The sequence below is a fragment of the Scheffersomyces coipomensis genome, assembly GCF_036884675.1.
Source record: "Scheffersomyces coipomensis strain NRRL Y-17651 chromosome Unknown DFJ63scaffold_3, whole genome shotgun sequence".
NCBI lineage: Eukaryota > Fungi > Ascomycota > Pichiomycetes > Serinales > Debaryomycetaceae > Scheffersomyces > Scheffersomyces coipomensis.
In genome coordinates, this window is record NW_027042894.1 from 1,894,348 (window position 1) to 1,915,951 (window position 21,604).

A 21,604-nucleotide genomic window follows, 5' to 3' on the forward strand; every position below is an offset into this window, starting at 1 on the left:
GGCTATTTGTAACCTGTAATTGCTGACATAATTATCAAATTTTTGTTCAGAGGCAGAGTGAGAGGAAAAAAAAAGTTATAAACTCAAAAATACAAAAAGAGATTTATTTAAACCATTATTGGTTATTTACAATTAAGGTAGAAACCATATAGATTTAACATATTGAATACATTGTTTGGAAGTGATAACTAGTGGATATTAGTATTAAGAGTGTATTTCAATCTGATTCTGTGATTGATTGTTTAAGAAAATCCGTATTTATACACCAGTTCAATCCCATTTTAACCAAACTTATTTCATGAAAGGGAATTATTAAACGTTTCAATACTATTACAACGTATCCCATCCATCATTCTGTTTATTCAATAGATACTACATCCATCAAAAGAGAGTGAATTACAAGTTAAACCAAGTTCAAACATCGAACCACCATCCATCCCCCCAATATAATCTATAAGATTAACCAGCATAATTAAATATATCTATCATGTCATCCTCTAATCCCAGAGGAGGACCACCATCACGGTATAATGATAGAAATGAATATACAGAGTATGGAAAATCACGAAGGAAAAACTTTTATTCTCCAAATACAACCACATCACGAAGAGATTATAAAAGTACAGGACCTGGTTCATCTTCATTATCCCATTCTTTAAATAGTGATAATAATAATAGTACCAACAGTATTAATGGTTCAGCGCCTCTTCCATCACAATCAAATATAAATCAACTACATCATCAACAACCACCTTCTTCAGCATCATCAAACTCATCAAATATATCTCTGTCTTCAGGTAGAGGTCCATATGGTACAGGACCAAATGTACGAGATAATCGAAATTCTTACCCTGGTGCAAATACAAAAGTAAATCAACCTTATACATCTTATTATCCAAGTTATGGTTCTTACAGCAATAAAAGTAATCCATCTGGTTCAAATGATTATGGTTCTCGAGAAACTTGGAGATCAGGAGATTCTCGATTATCCGCTAATAATAATTCTAACAAACCATTAAATTATTCATCTTCTTCATCATCATTCAATAAATATGATTCTTATGGAAGTGGGAATCATCAATCTTCATCCGCACAAGCTTCATCCATAGCGCCTTATGGATTAAAACGAAGTTCATTATCTGGTTCTGTCGGTAATCGATATTCTTCAAAAGAAAGAAGTAGAGGTTTATCTTATAGCGGAAGTAGTCTTAATCGAGGCGGTGGTGATACTTATTATCCATCTTCAGCTAAAGGTTACTCAGCCGCTTATAATTCCAATCCTAAATTAATTGATCGTTATTCTTCTATAAAGAGTAGTAGATTAACTCATTCAGTTGATTATGTTAAATTGAAACAACCAAGTACTTCACAACATCATATAACTACTCCTCATGAAAAGGATTTCACATCTTCATCTATACCAAGTGAAAGAGTATCAAATATTAAAAAGGATCAAAGTGAAGAATATTCCCTGTCTCCAGGTCCTGAAGATGAAAGTAAATTATCAGAAGATGAAGAGGAGGAAGAAGAAGAAGAGGAAGATGAAGAAATAGATACTAGTAAATTGGACTTATCTCGTGAAATTTCAAGAGACGAAAATGATGAAATACCAGAAGAAGAAGAGCAAGAGGAAGAAGAAGGTGATGAAGACGAAGAAGACGATGAAGAAGAAGAGGAAGAGATTAAAGAACCAGAAATAGAAGAAGAAATATCACAAAATAAGAAAGAAGAAACTGAAATAGATCAAGTTAAAACAAAGACACTGGAAAACAACGAAGTGAAGGCCACAGAAGTCATTGAAACCAAAGTCGAGGAAGTTAAAGTCAAACCAACAGTGGCTAAAGTCGATGTATCAAATGAAATATGTTATCCTGATGGATGTAAATTTCCATTAAATCGCCTTGAATATGAATTTGAGAAATTAGAATTAGAATTTAAAAAACAAACTAAACATGATGACGGCTTGAATTATTTACAATATACTTTAGCCAAACCTATACTAAATTTGAAAGACTATACATTTTACAATAGAAACTTTAAAATTTTTATGAGACGGAAAGGGAAACTTATAGATAGTATCAAACATAAAAATGATTTATTGTATCGGAAAAAACTTAGTTTATGGAATGAATATTCCAAAGGTTTACAAGAATGGGAAATTGAACGTGAAAAAATGGATCAACAATTGCGTATACTTCATCCTCCTGATGATGATATGAGAAGAGAAATAGATTCAAGTGATAATAAAAAATTATATTCTCAACAATATACCAATACTAATAATAGTTCAACTAATCTTCAGGAAGAAGCTGTCAATGAAGGTTCTCCAACAGGTACAGGTCGTCGTGCTAGAAGACATGGTGATTTAGTGACTACTGAAGCTGAATTTCAAGAAATTCTTAAATCATTAGAGAAAGAACAAGATGAGGATCCTATGATTAAAGCCAATCGTGTTTCTGCTTATATACCTGATTTAATTTTAGATCCAGTACAAAGAGATGTGGTGGCATTTATGGATGCAAATAATATTGTTAATGATAAAGCTGAATGGGCCACAAGAGTTAAAACTGATTTTGTCAGTAATTTCCTGGAATCTGAACATGAGTTATTCTGTGAAGGATTTTGTTTGCATCCTAAACGATTTGGAGCTATTTCTAGACATATGGGTGGTTTGAGAACTGCATCAGATTGTGTGATTCATTATTATATTACTAAAAAGGCAGTTAATTATAAACAATTGTTAGTTCAACATAAGAAGAAAAGTAGTAAAAAAGTTGGTCGTCGTGGTAAACCAGGAAGATCAAGAAATGTATCTCAAGTACAAATTCAACCTCCAGAAGCTGTATCGACTGAAGATACTCCAGTTGATGGTAAAGTTGAACAAGTTAATTCCGTTCCTGTTGTACTTCAACTTCCTGTAACTCTTCCCCTCCCTGTTCAACAAGTTCAACAAGAGCCAAATTCTGAAGAATTATTTACAGAAACTGGAAGAAGAAAGAGGGCTGCTGCTCCAGTGTTTGATGGTACAGTTAAGAAACCTGAAAATACACCAACTAATGAAGTTACTCCTACTTCTGACGAATTAGATCAAGCTGCTATTCCACTTAAAAAGAAACAAAGAAGAAAGAAGGAAGATTCTTTAGAAGCAGGTGAAGTTAATTTCAGTTCCAATGAATCGATTATTAAAGATGAAGACGAAACTGGCAATACTGATACAGCTCAAGAAGAACAAACCGATAGTCAAGTTAATACTCCTACCAATCCTAATATTGATCCAAAAGATCGTAAAAGAAATATTTCAAGTTATTGGAGTATTGTTGAAGCTAATTTCTTTCCTCTACTTTTGCAAAAACATGGTACAAAATGGACTACTATTGCAGATGAATTAAATACTAAGACAGCAACTATGGTTAGAAATTATTTCCAAAGAAATGCTGAAAAGAATGGTTGGAATGCTATAGCGGTTGAAGCAGATGCTAGATTAGAAGCCAAATTTGCTGCTGTTTTGCAAACTTCTGGTGGTTTAACTACTAATCCAGATGCTGTGAATAATGAAGCATCTAAAGAACCAAGAAAGATTGAAAGCTCAGGTTATATTCCATATCCACAACTTCCACAACAGCAACAACAACCAATACCACCTCAAGTTTCAGGTCCTCCAGTCGCCACCTTCATCCCAATGGGCACATTCCAACATGCTCAAGCTCCAATGGTAAATGTTATGCCGCCTAAGTTTAATGTGGGACCATCAATTAGTTCATTATTATCAGATAATCCAGCTCCTACACCCAGCAACAATATTACACAACATATTATGTCACGTCCACCTGAAATAATTCATAGACCTCCACCATTACCAACATTCATTCAACCTCGTACTGAACCAGTTCAAAGAGCTTCAATTATGAGTTTATTGAATTCAGATTCTAGTCCTGTTAAAGTAGAACCACAACCACCATTAAGACCTATTATTCACAATCCTATAACCCAAATTAGAAAGAATAGTTTACATGATTTATTAAATTCTCCATCTTCGGAACCATCAGTACCTAATCCATCAGTTCCAAATTTGTATCCTCCAAATGTTCCACCAAATGGGGTTAAAAGAAATGGAATTGCTAGTTTACTTTCGGCAGACCCTACCCCTTACAATAATGGCCATAACGATCACCAATAATATTGACGTATGTTTATATATATAATTATTTTCATTTCATCTCTTTTACTTCTTATTTAATTAATTGTATTATATATATCTATAATAATATTTTATACCTTTACCTTAATAATTATGTCTATATAGTTAGTTGAAGTCGTGCGCGCAGTTCAAAATGAAATCGTGAAAAGAAAACGAAAAATATTTTTAAATTTTTCACCACCATAAATCCATTCAGTATAATTGGATTAATCAAACAACTCGAAGTCAAACTACTATATAATGTCATCTGGACAATTATCTCGTCTTCTGGGGATGAAGATATCAAGTAGATTGTTCTCTCAAGTGACTGTGAGATTACAAGAACAATCAAGTGGAAGACCATTGATTCCTGAAGCTTTAAAGCTCAGAATAGAGAAATCGAAACAAAGACTTGTTATTCCAACTACCATTTCCAATGATAATTTAAAACAAAATGAATATGAAAGATTAAGAGTAGTACCTGCTTTAAAGACTTTCTTTGGTGGAAATCCAGTTCATGAAGAAAATATGAATCATTTGAATTCAATTTTAAGAAAACATATAAATTTACCAACTAGAAGTATATCAGATGAAGAACTTCGTAGGAAGAGATTCATTTCATTTGAAGCTTATAAAGAATCAATCCAATCCGGTACCAGATTTAAAGACATCCATCATAAAGAATTATTACATGTGTTGAATAGATTAAGAAGTATTGATGTTGAATTAACTCCAAAGGATGTGACACAAGCTTTAGCCAAATATTGGGTGAAGAGTGATATAGCCACTAGTGTTACTGCTAAAGTGAAAACATTAGATGAATTCGGTAGAGCTCATGGTAAAGCCAAAAGAAAAGTTTCACAAGCTGAAGTTTATTTATCAAAGGGTGATGGTGAAGCTATTATAAATGGTAAACCATTAATTGAATATTTCACTAAGGATACTGATCGTAAAAAGATTGCTTATCCATTCCAAGTCATTAGTCAAGAAGCTCAATATAATATATTTGCCACTGTCAATGGTGGTGGTGTCACTGGTCAAACTGAAGCTGTCATGTATGCTATTGCCAAAGCTTTGATTGTATTTAATCCATTACTTAAACCAAGATTATCCAAAGCAGGATTAGTGACTAGTGATGCTAGAAATGTTGAAAGAAAGAAACCTGGTAAAGTTAAAGCTAGAAAATCACCAACCTGGGTTAAGCGTTAGGATTTGGTTCATATATATATAAACTTATATTTCATGTACATATACGTAATATTTTAAAGAATATTCTATTAATTGCATCTAATCACGAAATGAATCTAAGTAAAGTAATACTGATTCTATTTCACCTTTTTCATATTTGGAAATCTTACCTTGGAAGGAAGAACCTTTACCACCACCTTTAATATTTGAAATTCTTTGTTTCAATTCAGATTGAATTTCTTCTGATTTTGGACCAAGAACTTTAACCATACCTCCTGTTCCAGAAGGATAATCACCATTTAATAACACAAGAGTTTGTTTATCAGATAAATTAACTCCCGAAGATTTATCACCATTGATTAAAGTGGTGATTTCCTTTTGAACAAGAGTTAAATATTCAGGACTATTATCAGCTCTATAAACATAGTCAACGAGTTTATCAGTTGAACTAAATTTAGTAAATATCTTAGTAGCTTCCATATTAGCGATTTCCTTCAATAAAGCAGATTCACGAGATACGGCTTTTCTATAATTAGTGTTTAAAGTAGCTACTTTTTCAACCACTTCTTCAATTTGACAAGATAATTGATTTCCAGATACATCTTTTAATAACTCATGTTGTTTTCTTAAATATTGAGAAACTCTCGATCCACAAATGAAATAAAGACGAGAATGACCCCCTCTAACACTAGTTTGATGTAATAATGACATCCCTTGGATTTGAGAAGTTGATGATAAATGAGTTCCACAACATGGATTTGAATCTAATTCTCCAATCTTAACGATTCTAATAATCCCCTTTGATAAATCATAATCATCAGGAATATGAGAAGTATCAATTTCTCCACCATGTTGATCGGGAGTAACTACTTGGATCGGTAAATCTTCCAATATCAAATCATTAACTTTAGCATTAACTTCATTAACGATCTCATCACTTACCTTTTCAGGCAATTCAATATAATTGATCAAATCACCCATTGACCAACTTAAAGTCTCCAAGTTATAAGTATCAAACACGGCTGATAATAAATGTTGACCCGTATGTTGTTGCATCAAATCAATACGTCTGGACCAATTCAACTTCAATGTCACTTCTGTCCCTGGTTCCAAAGGAGTTTCAGTCAAATGTAAGGCTTTAAGTTTATCCCTCAATACCGACTTGACGGCAATTGATTGTTCATCAGGTAAGATTATCGATCCAATATCATAAGGTTGACCACCACCTTCAGGGAAAAGAATGGTATCTTCTAATTCAACGGCATATTGGACATCTTTTTTGGATTCCGGTTCAGAGTCTGATCCTTTTGATTTCTTATTTTTATTTTGCTTATCCTTGGAAGTAGGAGGAGGAATGAATTCAAAACTTGATACAACGGTAGTTTTGAAAGTTTTCAAGTATGAGTTCTTCTGACATGCTAATGCACCGACTATAGCAGATGTGGAAGCAGTCATTATCGTATGTAGATGCTGATAGAGATACTGTTCTTATCTTTGTAAGATCTGATAAATAGCGAGTAAAATTTTCAGTATTTATAATCTCACCAAATCTGCCAAACATAATTTTTAGTGAGTGAGTGAGTAATTTCTTATCTTTATCTAGAACGTTCCATAAAAATACTGCGAAACTTCATTTTAGCAACCATTAATTCATGAGTCAGATCAATAAATAAATAACACGAATATATTGAAAAAAGCATATATAGAATATATATGTATATATAAGAACTATCACAACTATAACAGAAATAAAAACCAAAAGCAATCACATATAAAAATGGGAGGGGGTAATCAAAAAGATATTATCACTTATCTTCTACTTAAACTAACACCAACTACAATTGAAGAAGCTAAGAAAGCTAAAGCTCCTGGTATAAGGATTTCATTAGGAACACCACTAATGATAGTTGAAGATGAACTTGAATGTTTCTTATTATTTGAACTTTTTCTACTTGGACGAGTTGATGAATTAACCGCTGATTCATGAGGATTATGAAGGAATAAATCAGCTTTATCATTATCTAATTTTTGATTTATAGTAATACATTCTACTAAATCATTATCAGATGTAATAGATACAATATCACCTTCATCATCAATATAACTTATAGCATAACTTTCTCCATCTTCAAGTGAATTCTTAATTTTTAAAACTTGAAAATCTTTTTCACTTAATTTTTCATTAATTAAAATTCTTAATTTTTTAATACCTTCACTTGGTTTTAAACTAATTCTATGAACTCTACCTTCAATGGCTGGAGATTTAAATTTGAATGTAAATGGTAAATCAATTTGTTCTCTTAATAAACTAGAATTATTAGTTGATACTTTTTGACTTGATTTACTTGGAGATCCAGTATGAGAAATAGAATCTGATGGTTTAATATCAACATTAAAGGAATGGAATTCAGAAGCAGTAACATCAGGGACACTACCAGTAACTGAATCTGATGCAACAGATTCACTATCTTCATTATCTAATCCACTCCAAAATTTATTCCAAGCTGGTCCTTCGTGATTTGCTGGTGGTTGTCCCTGTTGTGATTGAGATGGTTGTTTTGAATTAAGACTTATGGTACTACCATTACCATGTTCAGATGATGATGATTCGATTTCTTTAATTTGATTTAAAGTAGCATAAGTTAATTTTAAAACTTCAACAATACCAATAATTTCATGTTGATCACCAATAACAGGTAAATTTAAATAATGACCATCAAACATTTGTCTTAAAGCTTGTTGAATTGGTAAAGTAACATTAGCAACATCAGGTTGAGGAGTCATAACTCTAACTAAAGAACATTTTTTTGGATTTAAACCAGCAGCAATTACTCTTAATACAACATCTTTAGAAGTAAAAATACCAGTAACATCATCATTATTATCTTTAACTAAAACAGCGGTAGTTCTATTTTGTTTCATTAAAACAGTGGCATCAAATACTGAAGTTTTAACATCAGCATAAACTGGGATAGTTGCAGAATCTAATACTGATTCTAAAGTTGGACCATTCATTTTATTTCTTAAATCTTCAAAATATTGAAATACTTGTAAAGGTTGTTCACTTAAACTACCCATTTCTGAATGAACTGAATCTAATGCATCATATAATTTCTTTGATGAAGCATGCATTCTTTCTAATTTTTCCATTTGTTGAGCATAACATTTAGTGATATCTAATACCCCCACAATATGATTATTTTCATCTAAAACAGGTAAATGTCTGAATCCTCTTTCAACCATTAAAGTTAAAGCTTCCAGAGCTGGAGCTGTTGAATTAGCACATAAAGGATTTGGAGACATGATTTTATCAATAGTAACAGTAGCAGCATTTAAATTTGAACCTACAACTCTAAAGGCTAAATCTTTGGCAGTAAATATTCCTAATAATTCCCCATTATCATTAACTACTAATACACAATTTTCACGTTTAGCAGACATTAATTGAGATACTTCATAAACGGTGGAAGAAGTTTTACAAATGATTGGATCACTTGGTCTTAATGAAGAGACTGTACCAGGAGTTATATGTTTCTGTTTAGATGATTTAGTACCAGTTTTCTTTTTCTTACTTAAATCATTTTCAATCTTTCTTCTAATAGCATCATCCTTTTTAGATTGTCTTTTTCTTGAATCTAAACTTTGTGAGTTGGCATTAGTGGTACCATTGGAGGTGGAAGTGGAGGCAGTAGTACTACTACCGTTAATATGTTTATGAGGAGTTTTAAACATGAATAACCGCTTTATGGAATGATTTAATTTATTCAATGATTTTGATTTCGATAAAGAAGGTTGTTGTTGGTGTTGTTTCAAATGATATTGATGAGGAGGAGGTGATGGTGAAGAAGGAAGTGATTTATGACGAACTGTAGTAGAACTAGCAATAGGGTCTGTTTCTTTATCATTCATGATGGGAAATAGTAATTAAAATTGAAATTAAAAATTTTATGATATTGTGAACTGTAGACGTTTTGAGCGAAAACGTAAACAAAACAAAATGGCACCAAAATTAATTTCCTAATTAGTTAAATTAAGGCGTGAGTAGTATTAATAAGTAGGAATAGGAATAGTTGAAGACGTTTAAAATAAAAGTGATAGAGATAAACTGAACTAAAGAAATAAAGCTGTAATTATATATAAAATTTTCCATAAACCTTATTTCTGGTAATTTATATAGTAATTATGTTATATCTATATACTATATATTACTGGTAGTTTCAATCGAACCACTCCATAAAAAAAAAAAAGTCGCTCCACAGAACACAGAGACAAAACAATTTTGAAACTAAAATGGACAGAAACGCACGACCTTTTTTTTTCTTACCTGAAATATGAACTTAGTTACGTATCAACCGATAATAAACAATATACGTTGCAATATCAACATCAATAATCATCATGTCCCTATACCATATAACACCCAAACTAAAGGAATGTATAGATAGTATAGACTCATTGGATACATCCCTAAAGGATAAACTCGTGTCAAAACCTTACATTTCTCGTCAAAATCTAATAAATCTATACACAACTTATAAGCCTACTAAATCATTATTACAATTATTATCAACCACATCATTATATATACCGAATAAAAATATTCAAGATGTTATCCCTAAATCGAAAGAATTCATTAAGTCAATGGAATTATTACGTCTAAAAGTTAAAGAAGAAGAATATCAGCGATTAGTTAATCCTGCTCCATCTTTCACAGCATTATATGAACAAGAATTAACCAACTCAGATTATATATCTCCTGCTAAAGCTCATAAAGAATTAAAAAGTCAAATCACCACCATATTCAATATCTTCATCAGTGTAGCCAGTGTGGTTTATGCTATTTGGTATTGGACGAAATCTTCCTGGAATTTACCTGATAGTTATAGAATCTTATTATGTATCTTCTTTGGATTATTGATTCTTGTGGCAGAAGTTGTGGTCTATATGGGGTATTTAAATAAAATAGAGGAAGCTAAATTAAAAGAACGTAGGAAAAAGGAAATTAAAACATTAGTTAAATCAGTTAAATTATCATAAAAGTTAATGTATATAGAATCCATATTACATAGTTCATTTCTATTAATAGACATTAAAAGTATTTATTTATGAAAACGCGTGTTGTAGTTGTTTATATGAATGTGTAACAAGTTTGTTTCAAATTATATTACAAGTTTTATCTACTTTGTAGAATTATGTGTTCGGCGCTACCAAAACTTTAATCATTTACTCCCTCCACCAAAATCAAGGGATCAATTAAAAAAAAAAGGATAAAGTTTGCACACATTGCATAATAAACTTTTAATATTATTTAGCTAAAATTTAAAATCTAGTTGTCAATTATAATTAATGTCTGAACTAGTTTAAATCAAGTAATTCTCATACCGGACAATTTGATATTTCGGGATTTGATCATATCTACTCTTAAATTGGAATGTAACACCGTTGAATATGATCGATTCATTTTCACTAGCATTGCCAATTTAGGTAATGACGGTCAAACAACATTTTTAATAATGACCACTTCTTCTTCTCATTCTTTTTCTTCAACTCCTGACCTTGAATCAATCCATTCAAGATGACATTTGGAATTGATACCAAAGGATCATATTCCATTAATTCAATCTTTAATATCTTATCCAATTTCCCCCTCTTAACTTATGTAATTAGTTTCTTTCAAGATTTTATGATTGAAATCTTAAAAACTGGTCCTATTCCTCAACATATTGCCATTATAATGGATGGTAATAGACGATATGCTAAACAAAAGAATATCCCTTTAAAAGAAGGACATACTGCTGGTGCAGAATCTTTAGTTAATGTATGATTTACCTTACCCCAATTTAGTACTTCTTAAGCTCTTTCAATATTAACCCAACTCTTAGGTTTTAGATGTTTGTTATAGAACTGGTGTTCAACATGTTACTATCTATGCATTTTCAATTGAGAATTTCAATCGATCCAAAGATGAAGTTGATACTTTATTTGGATTACTAAGAGATAAATTGAAAATGATTAGTGAACATGAAGATTCATATGCTAGATTTAATAAAATTAGAGTTAGAATCATTGGAAATCGAACTTATATCCCCCTTGATATCTTACACGATTTAGAAATCATCGAAGAAACTACCAAACATGCTACTAGTAAACGTACTTTAAACGTTTGTTTCCCTTATACTACTAGAGATGAAATTTCTCATTCCGTAAGAACAATCGTAAGTAAGGTTGAATCAGGTGAAATTGAATCTAAAAACTTGATTGATTCGAAATTAATTGAAGATAATTTTTATTTCGGATCTGATGTTCCACCGTTAGATATTTTAATTCGAACTAGTGGTCATTCAAGATTAAGTGATTTCATGCTTTGGCAATCGAATTTCAATTCAACCATTGAATTCGTTAATACTTTATGGCCTGAATTTAAATTCTTCTCAATGACATCTATCTTACTTAAATGGAGTTATTATAGAACTTTACAATTGGAAGAATTATCTATCATGGGGGTTAAAACTGATCAAGAACTTAAACAGAAAGTTAATGTTCTTAAAGAATTACCTAAACCTCCACCTTTTGTTTCTGTAACTCAGCGTTAAACCTAGGTTCTGTTTATTTCTGTTTGAATTGTAAAGTTCATATATTATTTTATTTATTTATTATATTGTGTTGTTAAGGTTAGACCTATTAGGTTCCTTTCTGTTTTGTTAAATCTCTTCTTCATTAGAATCTAGTTAACGATTAAATCTAAGATTTCTTTAACATAGTTTTCATTTTCTTATATTCTACGTATAAATCTCCTTTTAGTATTACTGAATCTTGTAGATAACTTATATATTGATAATCTCTACTTATATATATACATGGAATTATGGAAGAACAACAATCCTTTCATTTTATTTACACAGCCTTTTCAGCATCCTTATTACTATTAATTTCTTCAACGATAGATTCGAAAACCTTAGCTTGATCCTTTTCATTTAATTCTTGACTCAAATAAACATTTCCAGCTTTGAAATCATCATTTCTCAACACGATCCCATTAGGATTTCTTTCCCATACCCATCTTTGACTAATGACTTTGGATAATTCTTCATAAACTTGATTCAAATCATGAGTCTTAGAAATCACATAATCATTAATATCAAATCCTAAATTACTTTGTAATTGTTTGAAAAATTGAAATCTGAATGATAAATCATATAAATCAACACTTTTGAAGTCAGCTTCGTTAATATCTTGATCAACCAGTTTGGTTTGTTTATAAGTGGAATTAATAATATTAATTAAATCTTGATTGGTATAAGTGGATTCAATATCTTGAGTCTTAACCACTTTCGACTTCCATTGTTCGACTTTAAATCCCGCTAAATCAACTTCAGGATCAAATGGTTGGAACCCCTTAGAGTTTTCTTCATTCAATATCACTATATTGGCATTTGGATCAATTTCAAAATCATCTTGTTGTTTAACGATTTCTTCTCTCTTTTTAAGTTCCTTGGTACCGAAAAGATTCTCCAAGAACAATTTAGGTTGACTCGTTACGAACGACCTTATGTAGGGAGTAGAAGTAGGTCTTGACCTTACTACTTGTGATATAGTTGATCTGAACATGGTTTGTTATGGACTCTATTCACTTAAATCAGACGTAGTTCAATACTGTAGTTGAAAAAAAATTGAAAATTTTATGAAAGCTCTCACAAACAAAAATAGTACAAAAATATTGATTTACCCGGCTTTTGCACCTAACATACTTATCTATATATATAGACAATCTACAATAAACTCTTGATACTCTAAACGTGCAATTCATATTTCGTTAAAATCATATTATTATCTGAATAGTTTATTTACTTTTAAGGTAGCATAAGCTCCTTTTTTTTGTTCTAATGATCATGTCTTTTACTCTTTTTAATAAATGCAATCGTTAATAAGAAAAGAACAGCATAAAATGCGATTCCTACACCTTGATTATTTACAAATGCCTGATTTGTAGATGGATCCAATTGTTTGATTGATGGAGGTGGTGTTGGATCTTCGAATATGCCGAATTGTTGCATCACTTCATATTCTCCATTTCTTACTCTCACATATTCTTGACGTTTATTATTACTTCCATCATCATCATCTGGAGATGATGTATTTTCAATACTAGAAGGTAATGTAGTAGTAATCAAAACTTCAGAGGCAGAAGTTTCTACTGCTTGATTAGTAGCTTGAGATCCTGATGGTGCAGCAGAAGTAACAGGAGTAGTAGTGGTAGTCACTGATACTTGACCAATATCACACCAACCATGAACAGGTATACAATTAATATATTTACACCAATGACAAGTTGAACTACTTCCAGGACCATCTTTACCAGTAAAGAAATTCTTCACGAGGAATACGAAATAAACAATGATTAAAATCAAAGCTATTACTCGAACCGTTAACCATATCATAAATTTCATTGGTATTTTATAATCCCAGAATGCTTTTGGATTCCATTGATTTTTAAAATGCTGCCATTGAGTTAATTTACTATTATAAGGAATTAAACCATCTTCATAGACGAAAAATGGATCATTACATAATAAAACCGCCATAAGAATCCCCATGGCAAATCCACCAATATGACTGAAATTATCCATACCAGGTAATAAACCAAGCACCAACGATACGATGATTTCTCCTACCATGATTAAGATGAATAATCCATAATGACGAGTATTATAAATATTAGTATTTTTTTTCCCACAATAAACGAATAAAAGGATATTGGTAGCGACGATTCCGAATAATGCTCCTGATGCACCAGTTGAAGCGATACCTTCTGGAGTGAAATTTGCTCCTAATAAGAATCCTGAAATTCCCGATGCTATATATATTAAAGCAAATTTTATGAATCCAATACTACGTTCAATTGATGGCCCCATGGTAATTTGTAATAATAAATTGAATATAATATGTAAGAATCCGGCATGTAAGAATATGGGAGTGATGATTCTATACCATTGATCAGGAATGAATGCATTGTTAACCATTGGGATGGGTTGAAGACCACATAATTGACTTAAGGAACATACATTTGTTTCTACGGTGGTTGAATTAGCACAAGGGAATTGAATAGTGGTATCATCAGTTATATTTTGAATTTGTTGCATACAAGGGACATATCTTGCACCCATATTAATTAAAAGGTACGTTGAAGGTCCTAACATGGGATTAAAATAAGGTTGAGTTTGAAAAGCTGAACCGGTTAATATTGACATTCGAGCTAATTCAACTATGAATACAATGACTTGAAGTAAAGTTACTAAGATGGTGAAATAAGGTAAGTTTGTATAATGGAATCGAGGTTTTTGACGTAAAATTCTTAATCTTTCCTTTTCAAAGAAATGGAATTTCTGTTTGGATGAAGGATCTGAATCTATATTATTCTGATTGGTATTATTATGATTTAAAAATTGTTGATTATCATCATTAATGTTATTAGGTGTATTGGGATCATTTAATTCTAAATCTTCAAATGGACTTTGATGAGGTACTGAAGGTAATGGTACAAGATTATAATTTTCATGATAATAAGCATCATTATCATTTCTTTGAGATTTTTGTCTGAGATCATCTGAAGTTGAAGAGTCCGTGTTTGTAAGGTTACTTAATTCGAGTTCATTGGTTGAAGGTAGTTTTTTATCATGATAATAGGCAACATTATTATTATTATTGTTATTATTTTGGTTTGATTGAGGTCTGTAGTTGGTATTAACTGAATAAGGCGCGTTATTAATGACTGAATGTGGGTAAGTTATAGTTTGAGAATCGGGAGATGAATTATGATCATTATCAAAGAAGAATAAGGAAGAATTTGAATCATCTAGAACATCATTTTGATTATTATGATTATGAGGGAAAGGAGGTGAAGGAGTTAAATCTTGAGAATTTAAAAGGAATTCATTTCTTAAATTTCTTGATTGAGATGAAGAAGTGGGTGGAAGAAATGGTGTTCGTCTTGAGTTTTTCCGACCTTTACCAGAGGAGTTATTAAACATGGGGAACGGAAGGGTATTAAAGTGAAAGTGAAGATCTGAATAGATATAATAAAAAGAAAGAAAGTAGGTAGCTAAAATGAGGGGGTGAACAGATAAAGATCTTAGTTCATAGGAAAAAGCGAAGGGAAAGTATATGAGTAACTATCACTATGTGTTTGTTTGATCTTTTGCTATATCAGTACTTGCAAGGTCTGATTTGACTGTAGTTGATGATTATGATAATGATGACGATGATGAACAAGTTGACTTAAACAAAAGGTGAATAGAACTATCAAACCATACGATTATCACTTGATTCTTCTAGAGATTATAAATTTGAACGTTTTAGATTTAAATGTTTAAAGTTTCTCTCTTTTTTTTTTTTTTTTTTCTTTCTTTTCTTTCCACTCCAGTACGTGTTTGTCTCTGATGTAAATGTCTGATCTTTTTTTCTTTTTTGTCTGTTTAATGTCACCTCAAAAAAATTTAAATTTGTCTGTCTGTCTGTCTGTCTGTCTGTCTGGTCTTTGGCTTTGTCTGTCTGAATTTAAGGTACAGCAATTACATATAGTTTGAACTAATATACAACTTATAACTCGAGGCGTATATATAATCTGATAATGTAAATGTGTAAATGTGTAACTAATGCTATCAGGAAGGGGGGCCAGGAGGAGGCTCAGATATAATAACAGTCATAATAGTAATAATAATACCCCCTTATACTTTAAAATTTTCATGCCGTTGAAGATCGGAAACGAATAAAAAAAAAAAAAAAAAAAGAATTTAAGGAGGTTCAAGCAACAAAACTAAAAAAAAAAAACTCGTATCACAAACGGATAAATTAAATTGTTAGAGCTATGATGTAATCGCTTTTAACTAGAAACTAAGATAGAAAGGTATATCCATAATCATAATTATGCTTTACCTATCCAACAGGCTTTATTATTTATTTATTTATATGAATGTAACAACTGAGCCTTAATCTATTTTTAGACTCTAATTATGATGGTATGTGTTTGTTGCTTATCTGTCCCTTACTTACTAGGATAGTAAAATATCTCACAAACAGACAGACATAACCTACTAAATGAAGTTAAAGTTGAAACTAACTACGGTTAGTTTGTTTGTTCGGTATTCCTCCCTAAGAAATAGCGATATCTCCAATCGTAAATTCATATTGAGTGTTAAATGCTTACTTTCTGTTACACACCCCTCCCCTCCTCTACTACTGACAATTAGGGCGCGAAATTTACAGTACGAAATATACCCATACAAAATAATTCAAATGAATGCAAATTATAATTTATTATGATTATACCTCTATTATACAAAATTTACTACAACTATCATCGTATATATACTGCTAACTTTACTTAAATAATGCATCATTGGATAATGGATCAACTTTCAATACATTATTTCTTCTCTTTACTTTTTTATTTAAAGCAGCTTCAGCTCTTGATCTAGCTTGATCAGCAGATTGTTGTTTTAATTGAGCTCTAACGAAATTTGGTGAAACATATTGTTTATTTTCATACACTTTTGGACCTCCAAATGATCCTTCTAAAATAGTAATCAATGTTAAAACAAATCTTGGACCACATTCAACTAAATTTAATTCGTCTTCATTTTGAACATTCTTATCATCATTATTATCTTCAGCTTCTTTCACATCTTTGGATTCATTGATTTGATAGTTTCTAACCCAAATCTTATTATCAACAATAGAAAATGTCATAACATGATCAATAAATGGTTTTGATTTTCTAGCATTTGGTGGAACACCAAATGAATGAGTTAATAATTCTTTAATTAATTTATAATGATCATTTTCTAAAAATGATTTATCAAAACTTAAAATTGGTCTTGACCCTTTTAAACAATTCCCAATGAAATTTAATTCATCTAAAGTATGTAAATTTTGAACATGAAATTTTAATGTAGGACCATTAGGAGGTTTTGAAATCCATAAATATAAATCTTGATGTTTTCTAGCTTCAAAAAAGAAAATATTATTACAATTATATAATTCAGCAACTTCATTTAATTGATATAAATTCTTTTTAGAATCAAATTTTGGTTCTTTTCTAGCATGTGGTAATAATGATACTAAATCATTAATTAAATGACGATGTCTATAAGTTACACCTCTGGAGGATATCACTAATAATCTTTGTCTATTTATGTGTTTGGCCTTTTCAGATGTCTCCTTGGAACTCTTAGACTGTAATGCTTTATATATAGCTGACATGATGTAGTTTAGTTATTGATTGATCTAGGTGTATTGATAACTTACTTATTCTGGTTTAAATATTTTTTTTTTTTCAAACTCATCTTGAAATAATTTTTGTTACTCTAGAATGTTGGTAATTACTGCGGCGTGGATGTTTTGCGGTTTTGTTAACAAAATTTATTTACCCGGCTCATATATAGAGAGATTACTACTATGAAGATTGATATATAACAACTTCAATGGGATTAAAACATTTATAGATGAAGAGTAACTCTAGAGTATCATAGTGTCACTCATTGTACATCAGTAATAGATGTAACTACATTCAACAATATCCGGTTTATTTAAATGATTTTTATTGATATACATAAACTGTATCTAAATATCTATCAATGAGTTAAATAATGTACATGCAAGATTTTTTAATAATTTAGTTTGTTTTATCTAATTTTAAATGTTGTATTTTTGATCTAACTTTATCTAAAAGCTTTCACGTATTCCATTTCAACACAAGTTGAATCAAATTCATTCTGAAAAATTCTCCAATCATATTAGGATCAATGCGTAAATTTCAATCAATTCAACAACATCATACTATTTGACAATCTAACCTAATGCTTTTCAACTTCAGCATTCTTAGCTAACCATTCCTTAACGAATTTCTCTTCTTCAGGAGATGAAGCATTAATAGATGGATGTTTTGGACCGGCTGAACCCCATGGCTTTGGAGCAACAATGAAAGCAACAGCACCTAAAGTGGCAATAGATAATTGATGTGCTGGGACTGATCTACCTAATATAGTGTATGCAGCAGCCATTGTGAATAAATATGATTAAAGTAATAGAAGTTATCTGTATAAGATATCAGTTTAAATCAATTTCAATTTCAATTTCAATTTTCATAGTTTTTTTTTTTTCAGTGTTGTCTGTCTCGGTTCGTTTCGTTAAGCAATTTTTATTGGTCAACAAAATGATCACGTGAATGATTTTTAACTATGAGAACAAAACTTATTTTGGCTGCAATTTAAATTAATTATATACATAATTACAGTATACTATGACTAATGTTTCAGATCATAGATCCTCATACTATAGATTTAGGTACTTTGGATGAAATAAGAGATCCAAATTTCATTAATCGGTATCCTCCATTATATAAAAGGAAACCAAATTTAGTATCAATAGTTAGACGCCATAATAATCATAATTCATTGGATTCAACTAACGTTGACGATATTTTAAATCATCCATTTGATAATATATCACTTTTAAGAAGTTTAACTCCTATTCCTCCTTTATTACATAGTGATTCTGAACAGAGTAATAATGAATTGAATGATAAAAGAATTGGATTCAAGAAAAGACATATTATTAAGAATTTATTCAAAATGTTTACTCTTAAAAGAAGTAAAGCCATCACATTGAAACCAACCATTACTCATGTGACAAGTGATTTCAATCGTAGTGCACTTATTAATAGTACTACTCATCATTCAACTTCAACTTCAACTCCAACTGATCCTAATCTTTCAATTGTATCAGAAACTTCATCCCATTATTTAGATACTTTCTATCCCACCAATTTAAAACCATCATTCACCATTAAACAAGATTCTCCTGAGACTATATTAACTACAAGATCCAGACTTGATATTAGAAGTGAGGGAAGTAGAAGTGCAAGATTATTGAATATATTTCCTCCTTCACCAACCAATGCTATAATCCAATCGCCTACTTCATTACATTCTCCCATAAATAGTATTGTCATTCCTCCTATTAATCCTGAGTTTCAAAATAGTAATAATCCATGGGATTATACTAATACCATTGTTCATCCCAATTTAGATAGATCTCCTGAACTTAATGGAATAAATTATAATTCAGATTTAAGAAGAAGAATAATTGAACCAAGTCAAATTCCATTTTCTCATTTTGATTTCTATAATATAAATAGTGGTGGTTTATCTCCTATTGAAGATGATATGAATCATATTGATGATGAATTGCAAGATTCAGATGATTATACTGATGCTGAATCATATTCAGGTTCAAATGGGAGTTATTATTCATTTACAAAATCTCCTAATGAATATCTTTTAACTGTTCCTAAATCTCCAGTTTCATTCTTAATCAGTGGTACTAAAAGTCAACCAAGAAGTAAAGTAATTAGAAGGACGTAGTTGTTAAACATATAGAGGTTTATATATATAAGTTGTTTTTGCATCAAATTTTTGTCGTGTACTTTTAACCGATCAAATATTTAGTGTAGTGAAAAAAAAATTGTTTACAATTTACGTTTAGATGTAAAAACCTAGATCAAACGGTATCAAGATAATAGATCAATCCAATGGCTATAGCTCATTATATAGCTCTATTGGCAATAATAGTGGCTGGAATATTCTATCATTTATATTCCACCCAAGTAGAAGATCGGAAACTGATCATAAAGAAATTTGAACAACAATCAAAACAAACGAAACAAGATGTTGAAAGTATAAAACAACAATTAGTGGAAGCACAAGAGAAGATCAAAGTCAGTGATCTGGAATTACAGAGTCATAAGGATGCGTATGAATTGATAATTAAGAGATTTAATCTTTCTAATGATGTGTTGAGTAAAGAGAATAAGGATTATGAAGTTGATCATGAGAAATTGGTGCTGGAGATTAACGATTTAAAATTACAAATTAATCAATTTGAACAAAAGGAATTGTTGAATGGATACGAAGTGGTTGATAAGGTGAAAGAAGTGGAAGAAGAGGAAGATCAAGGTGAGAGTTTGAGTGAACTTAAGGAGAGACTTGAAAGAGAGTATGAATATAAATTGAATAGTCATATTGAAAGATTAATCACTGAGAAGGATTTGATTATTGCAAATCAACAGACTGAAATGGAAGGCATTGAAGTTAAATTCAAGAATGATATTGAGTTATTAACTAGTGATGGATCAAAATTAGAAAGAAGTATTAAACGATTAGAAAATGAATTGTTGGAAAGGAATAAAATAATAGATGAGAAGGATAATAAAGTATCTGAATTGGAAGCTACAAATAAATTGTTATCCGTTGAGAATGATAATTTTATAATTCAAATCAAAGAATCTGATGAATTATTGTTTAAGAAAGCTGAAGAATTAGAAGAGCAACTTGTTAAGAAAAAGAAACAAGCTGAAAAAGCTCGTCTCGAAACTTTATCGTGTAAAGAAACTATTGAAGAACAAGCTGGTAATGTTGCACGTTTAGAAAATGAGGTTGAAAATTTGAAACAAGAAGCAACCAAGGATAAACTTTCTATTGAAAAGTTAACTACTGAATTTAATAATAAGCAAAAGGAAATAGATGAGTTGAATAAACAATACGCAGTTGATTTAGATGTCCTTAAGAATAATCATGAAGGTGAATTATTGAATAAAGACAATCAAATAACGGCCGAACAAGAAAAATATCAAACCTTGGAATCTAAGTTACAAGAAACTATTAAATCCCATGAATCTGCCATTGAAGCCAAAGATAAAAACATTTCCGATATTGAAGATAAACTTACCAAACTTAAAGAATTTTATAATGATAAACAATTCACACCTGAAATATTTAATGAGAAGATTGCTCAAATCGAACAATTAACTCAACAACTTGCATCACTCAAAACTGAACTTGAAAAAACCAAATCTGATCATGAATCTCATATCAAACAATTAAAAGACACTCATTCCGAAGAAAAACAAGAATTGATAGAGAAATATGATGCCAAGATCTCTACTAAGGAAGACCAATTGAATAAATTAATATCCCAACTGGTGGCAGCTAGTGGTGTTAATGAATTAGCCATAAAACAACATGAAGCGGATATTAGAAGAGTTCGTAAGGAAGAAAGAGAAAAATCAAGTCAATTCCATAAGAAGAAGATTGCAGAATTGACCAAACAACTTAATTCTGAAATTGATACGGTTGGTAAGGATGAATATGAACAGAAGTTGAAAGAATTGGAAGTTTTGAATCA

General features: G+C 30.7%; 11 protein-coding genes across 11 annotated transcripts; 5 read left to right on the plus strand and 6 right to left on the minus strand. All coding sequences in view use genetic code 12, as the record gives it.

The window, feature by feature from the left end:
- Positions 1-487: 487 nt before the first annotated feature.
- On the plus strand, positions 488-4,215 carry SNT1 (Snt1p; the record flags this gene model as incomplete). The annotated part of the gene is made up of 1 exon (XM_064908729.1): positions 488-4,215. The coding sequence occupies one exon, from the start codon at positions 488-490 to the stop codon at positions 4,175-4,177; it is 3,690 nt and encodes a 1,229-aa protein (XP_064763017.1). The 3' UTR covers positions 4,178-4,215.
- On the plus strand, positions 4,216-5,422 carry MRPS9 (mitochondrial 37S ribosomal protein uS9m). Its single transcript, XM_064906980.1, has one exon. The coding sequence runs from the start codon at positions 4,439-4,441 to the stop codon at positions 5,384-5,386; it is 948 nt and encodes a 315-aa protein (XP_064763018.1). The 5' UTR covers positions 4,216-4,438; the 3' UTR covers positions 5,387-5,422.
- A 42-nt stretch (positions 5,423-5,464) lies between these two features.
- Positions 5,465-6,820, minus strand: DFJ63DRAFT_286756 (putative alanine--tRNA ligase; the record flags this gene model as incomplete). The annotated part of the gene is made up of 1 exon (XM_064905000.1): positions 5,465-6,820. One exon carries the CDS (start codon positions 6,818-6,820, stop codon positions 5,465-5,467), a length of 1,356 nt encoding a protein of 451 aa, XP_064763019.1.
- A 354-nt stretch (positions 6,821-7,174) lies between these two features.
- Positions 7,175-9,097, minus strand: DFJ63DRAFT_322686 (uncharacterized protein; the record flags this gene model as incomplete). The annotated part of the gene is made up of 1 exon (XM_064907449.1): positions 7,175-9,097. The coding sequence occupies one exon, from the start codon at positions 9,095-9,097 to the stop codon at positions 7,175-7,177; it is 1,923 nt and encodes a 640-aa protein (XP_064763020.1).
- Positions 9,098-9,518: 421 nt separating this feature from the next.
- On the plus strand, positions 9,519-10,671 carry VPH2 (Vph2p). Its single transcript, XM_064903363.1, has one exon. The coding sequence runs from the start codon at positions 9,764-9,766 to the stop codon at positions 10,400-10,402; it is 639 nt and encodes a 212-aa protein (XP_064763021.1). The 5' UTR covers positions 9,519-9,763; the 3' UTR covers positions 10,403-10,671.
- Positions 10,672-10,940: 269 nt separating this feature from the next.
- On the plus strand, positions 10,941-11,958 carry SRT1 (ditrans,polycis-polyprenyl diphosphate synthase; the record flags this gene model as incomplete). Its single annotated transcript, XM_064904916.1, has 2 exons — positions 10,941-11,183; positions 11,248-11,958. The coding sequence occupies 2 exons, from the start codon at positions 10,941-10,943 to the stop codon at positions 11,956-11,958; spliced, it is 954 nt and encodes a 317-aa protein (XP_064763022.1).
- A 301-nt stretch (positions 11,959-12,259) lies between these two features.
- DFJ63DRAFT_335214 (mitochondrial 54S ribosomal protein YmL13) lies at positions 12,260-12,973 on the minus strand (the record flags this gene model as incomplete). The annotated part of the gene is made up of 1 exon (XM_064908180.1): positions 12,260-12,973. One exon carries the CDS (start codon positions 12,971-12,973, stop codon positions 12,260-12,262), a length of 714 nt encoding a protein of 237 aa, XP_064763023.1.
- Positions 12,974-13,245: 272 nt separating this feature from the next.
- RBD1 (Rbd1p) lies at positions 13,246-15,393 on the minus strand (the record flags this gene model as incomplete). The annotated part of the gene is made up of 1 exon (XM_064906093.1): positions 13,246-15,393. One exon carries the CDS (start codon positions 15,391-15,393, stop codon positions 13,246-13,248), a length of 2,148 nt encoding a protein of 715 aa, XP_064763024.1.
- A 1,293-nt stretch (positions 15,394-16,686) lies between these two features.
- Positions 16,687-17,935, minus strand: CSI2 (Csi2p). Its single transcript, XM_064907639.1, has one exon. It carries the CDS (start codon positions 17,621-17,623, stop codon positions 16,742-16,744), a length of 882 nt encoding a protein of 293 aa, XP_064763025.1. The 5' UTR covers positions 17,624-17,935; the 3' UTR covers positions 16,687-16,741.
- Position 17,936: 1 nt separating this feature from the next.
- Positions 17,937-18,423, minus strand: ATP19 (F1F0 ATP synthase subunit k; the record flags this gene model as incomplete). The annotated part of the gene is made up of 2 exons (XM_064908730.1): positions 17,937-18,135; positions 18,232-18,423. 2 exons carry the CDS (start codon positions 18,421-18,423, stop codon positions 18,082-18,084), a joined length of 246 nt encoding a protein of 81 aa, XP_064763026.1. The 3' UTR covers positions 17,937-18,081.
- A 57-nt stretch (positions 18,424-18,480) lies between these two features.
- On the plus strand, positions 18,481-19,856 carry DFJ63DRAFT_329450 (uncharacterized protein). Its single transcript, XM_064907640.1, has one exon. The coding sequence runs from the start codon at positions 18,670-18,672 to the stop codon at positions 19,783-19,785; it is 1,116 nt and encodes a 371-aa protein (XP_064763027.1). The 5' UTR covers positions 18,481-18,669; the 3' UTR covers positions 19,786-19,856.
- Positions 19,857-21,604: the final 1,748 nt, after the last annotated feature.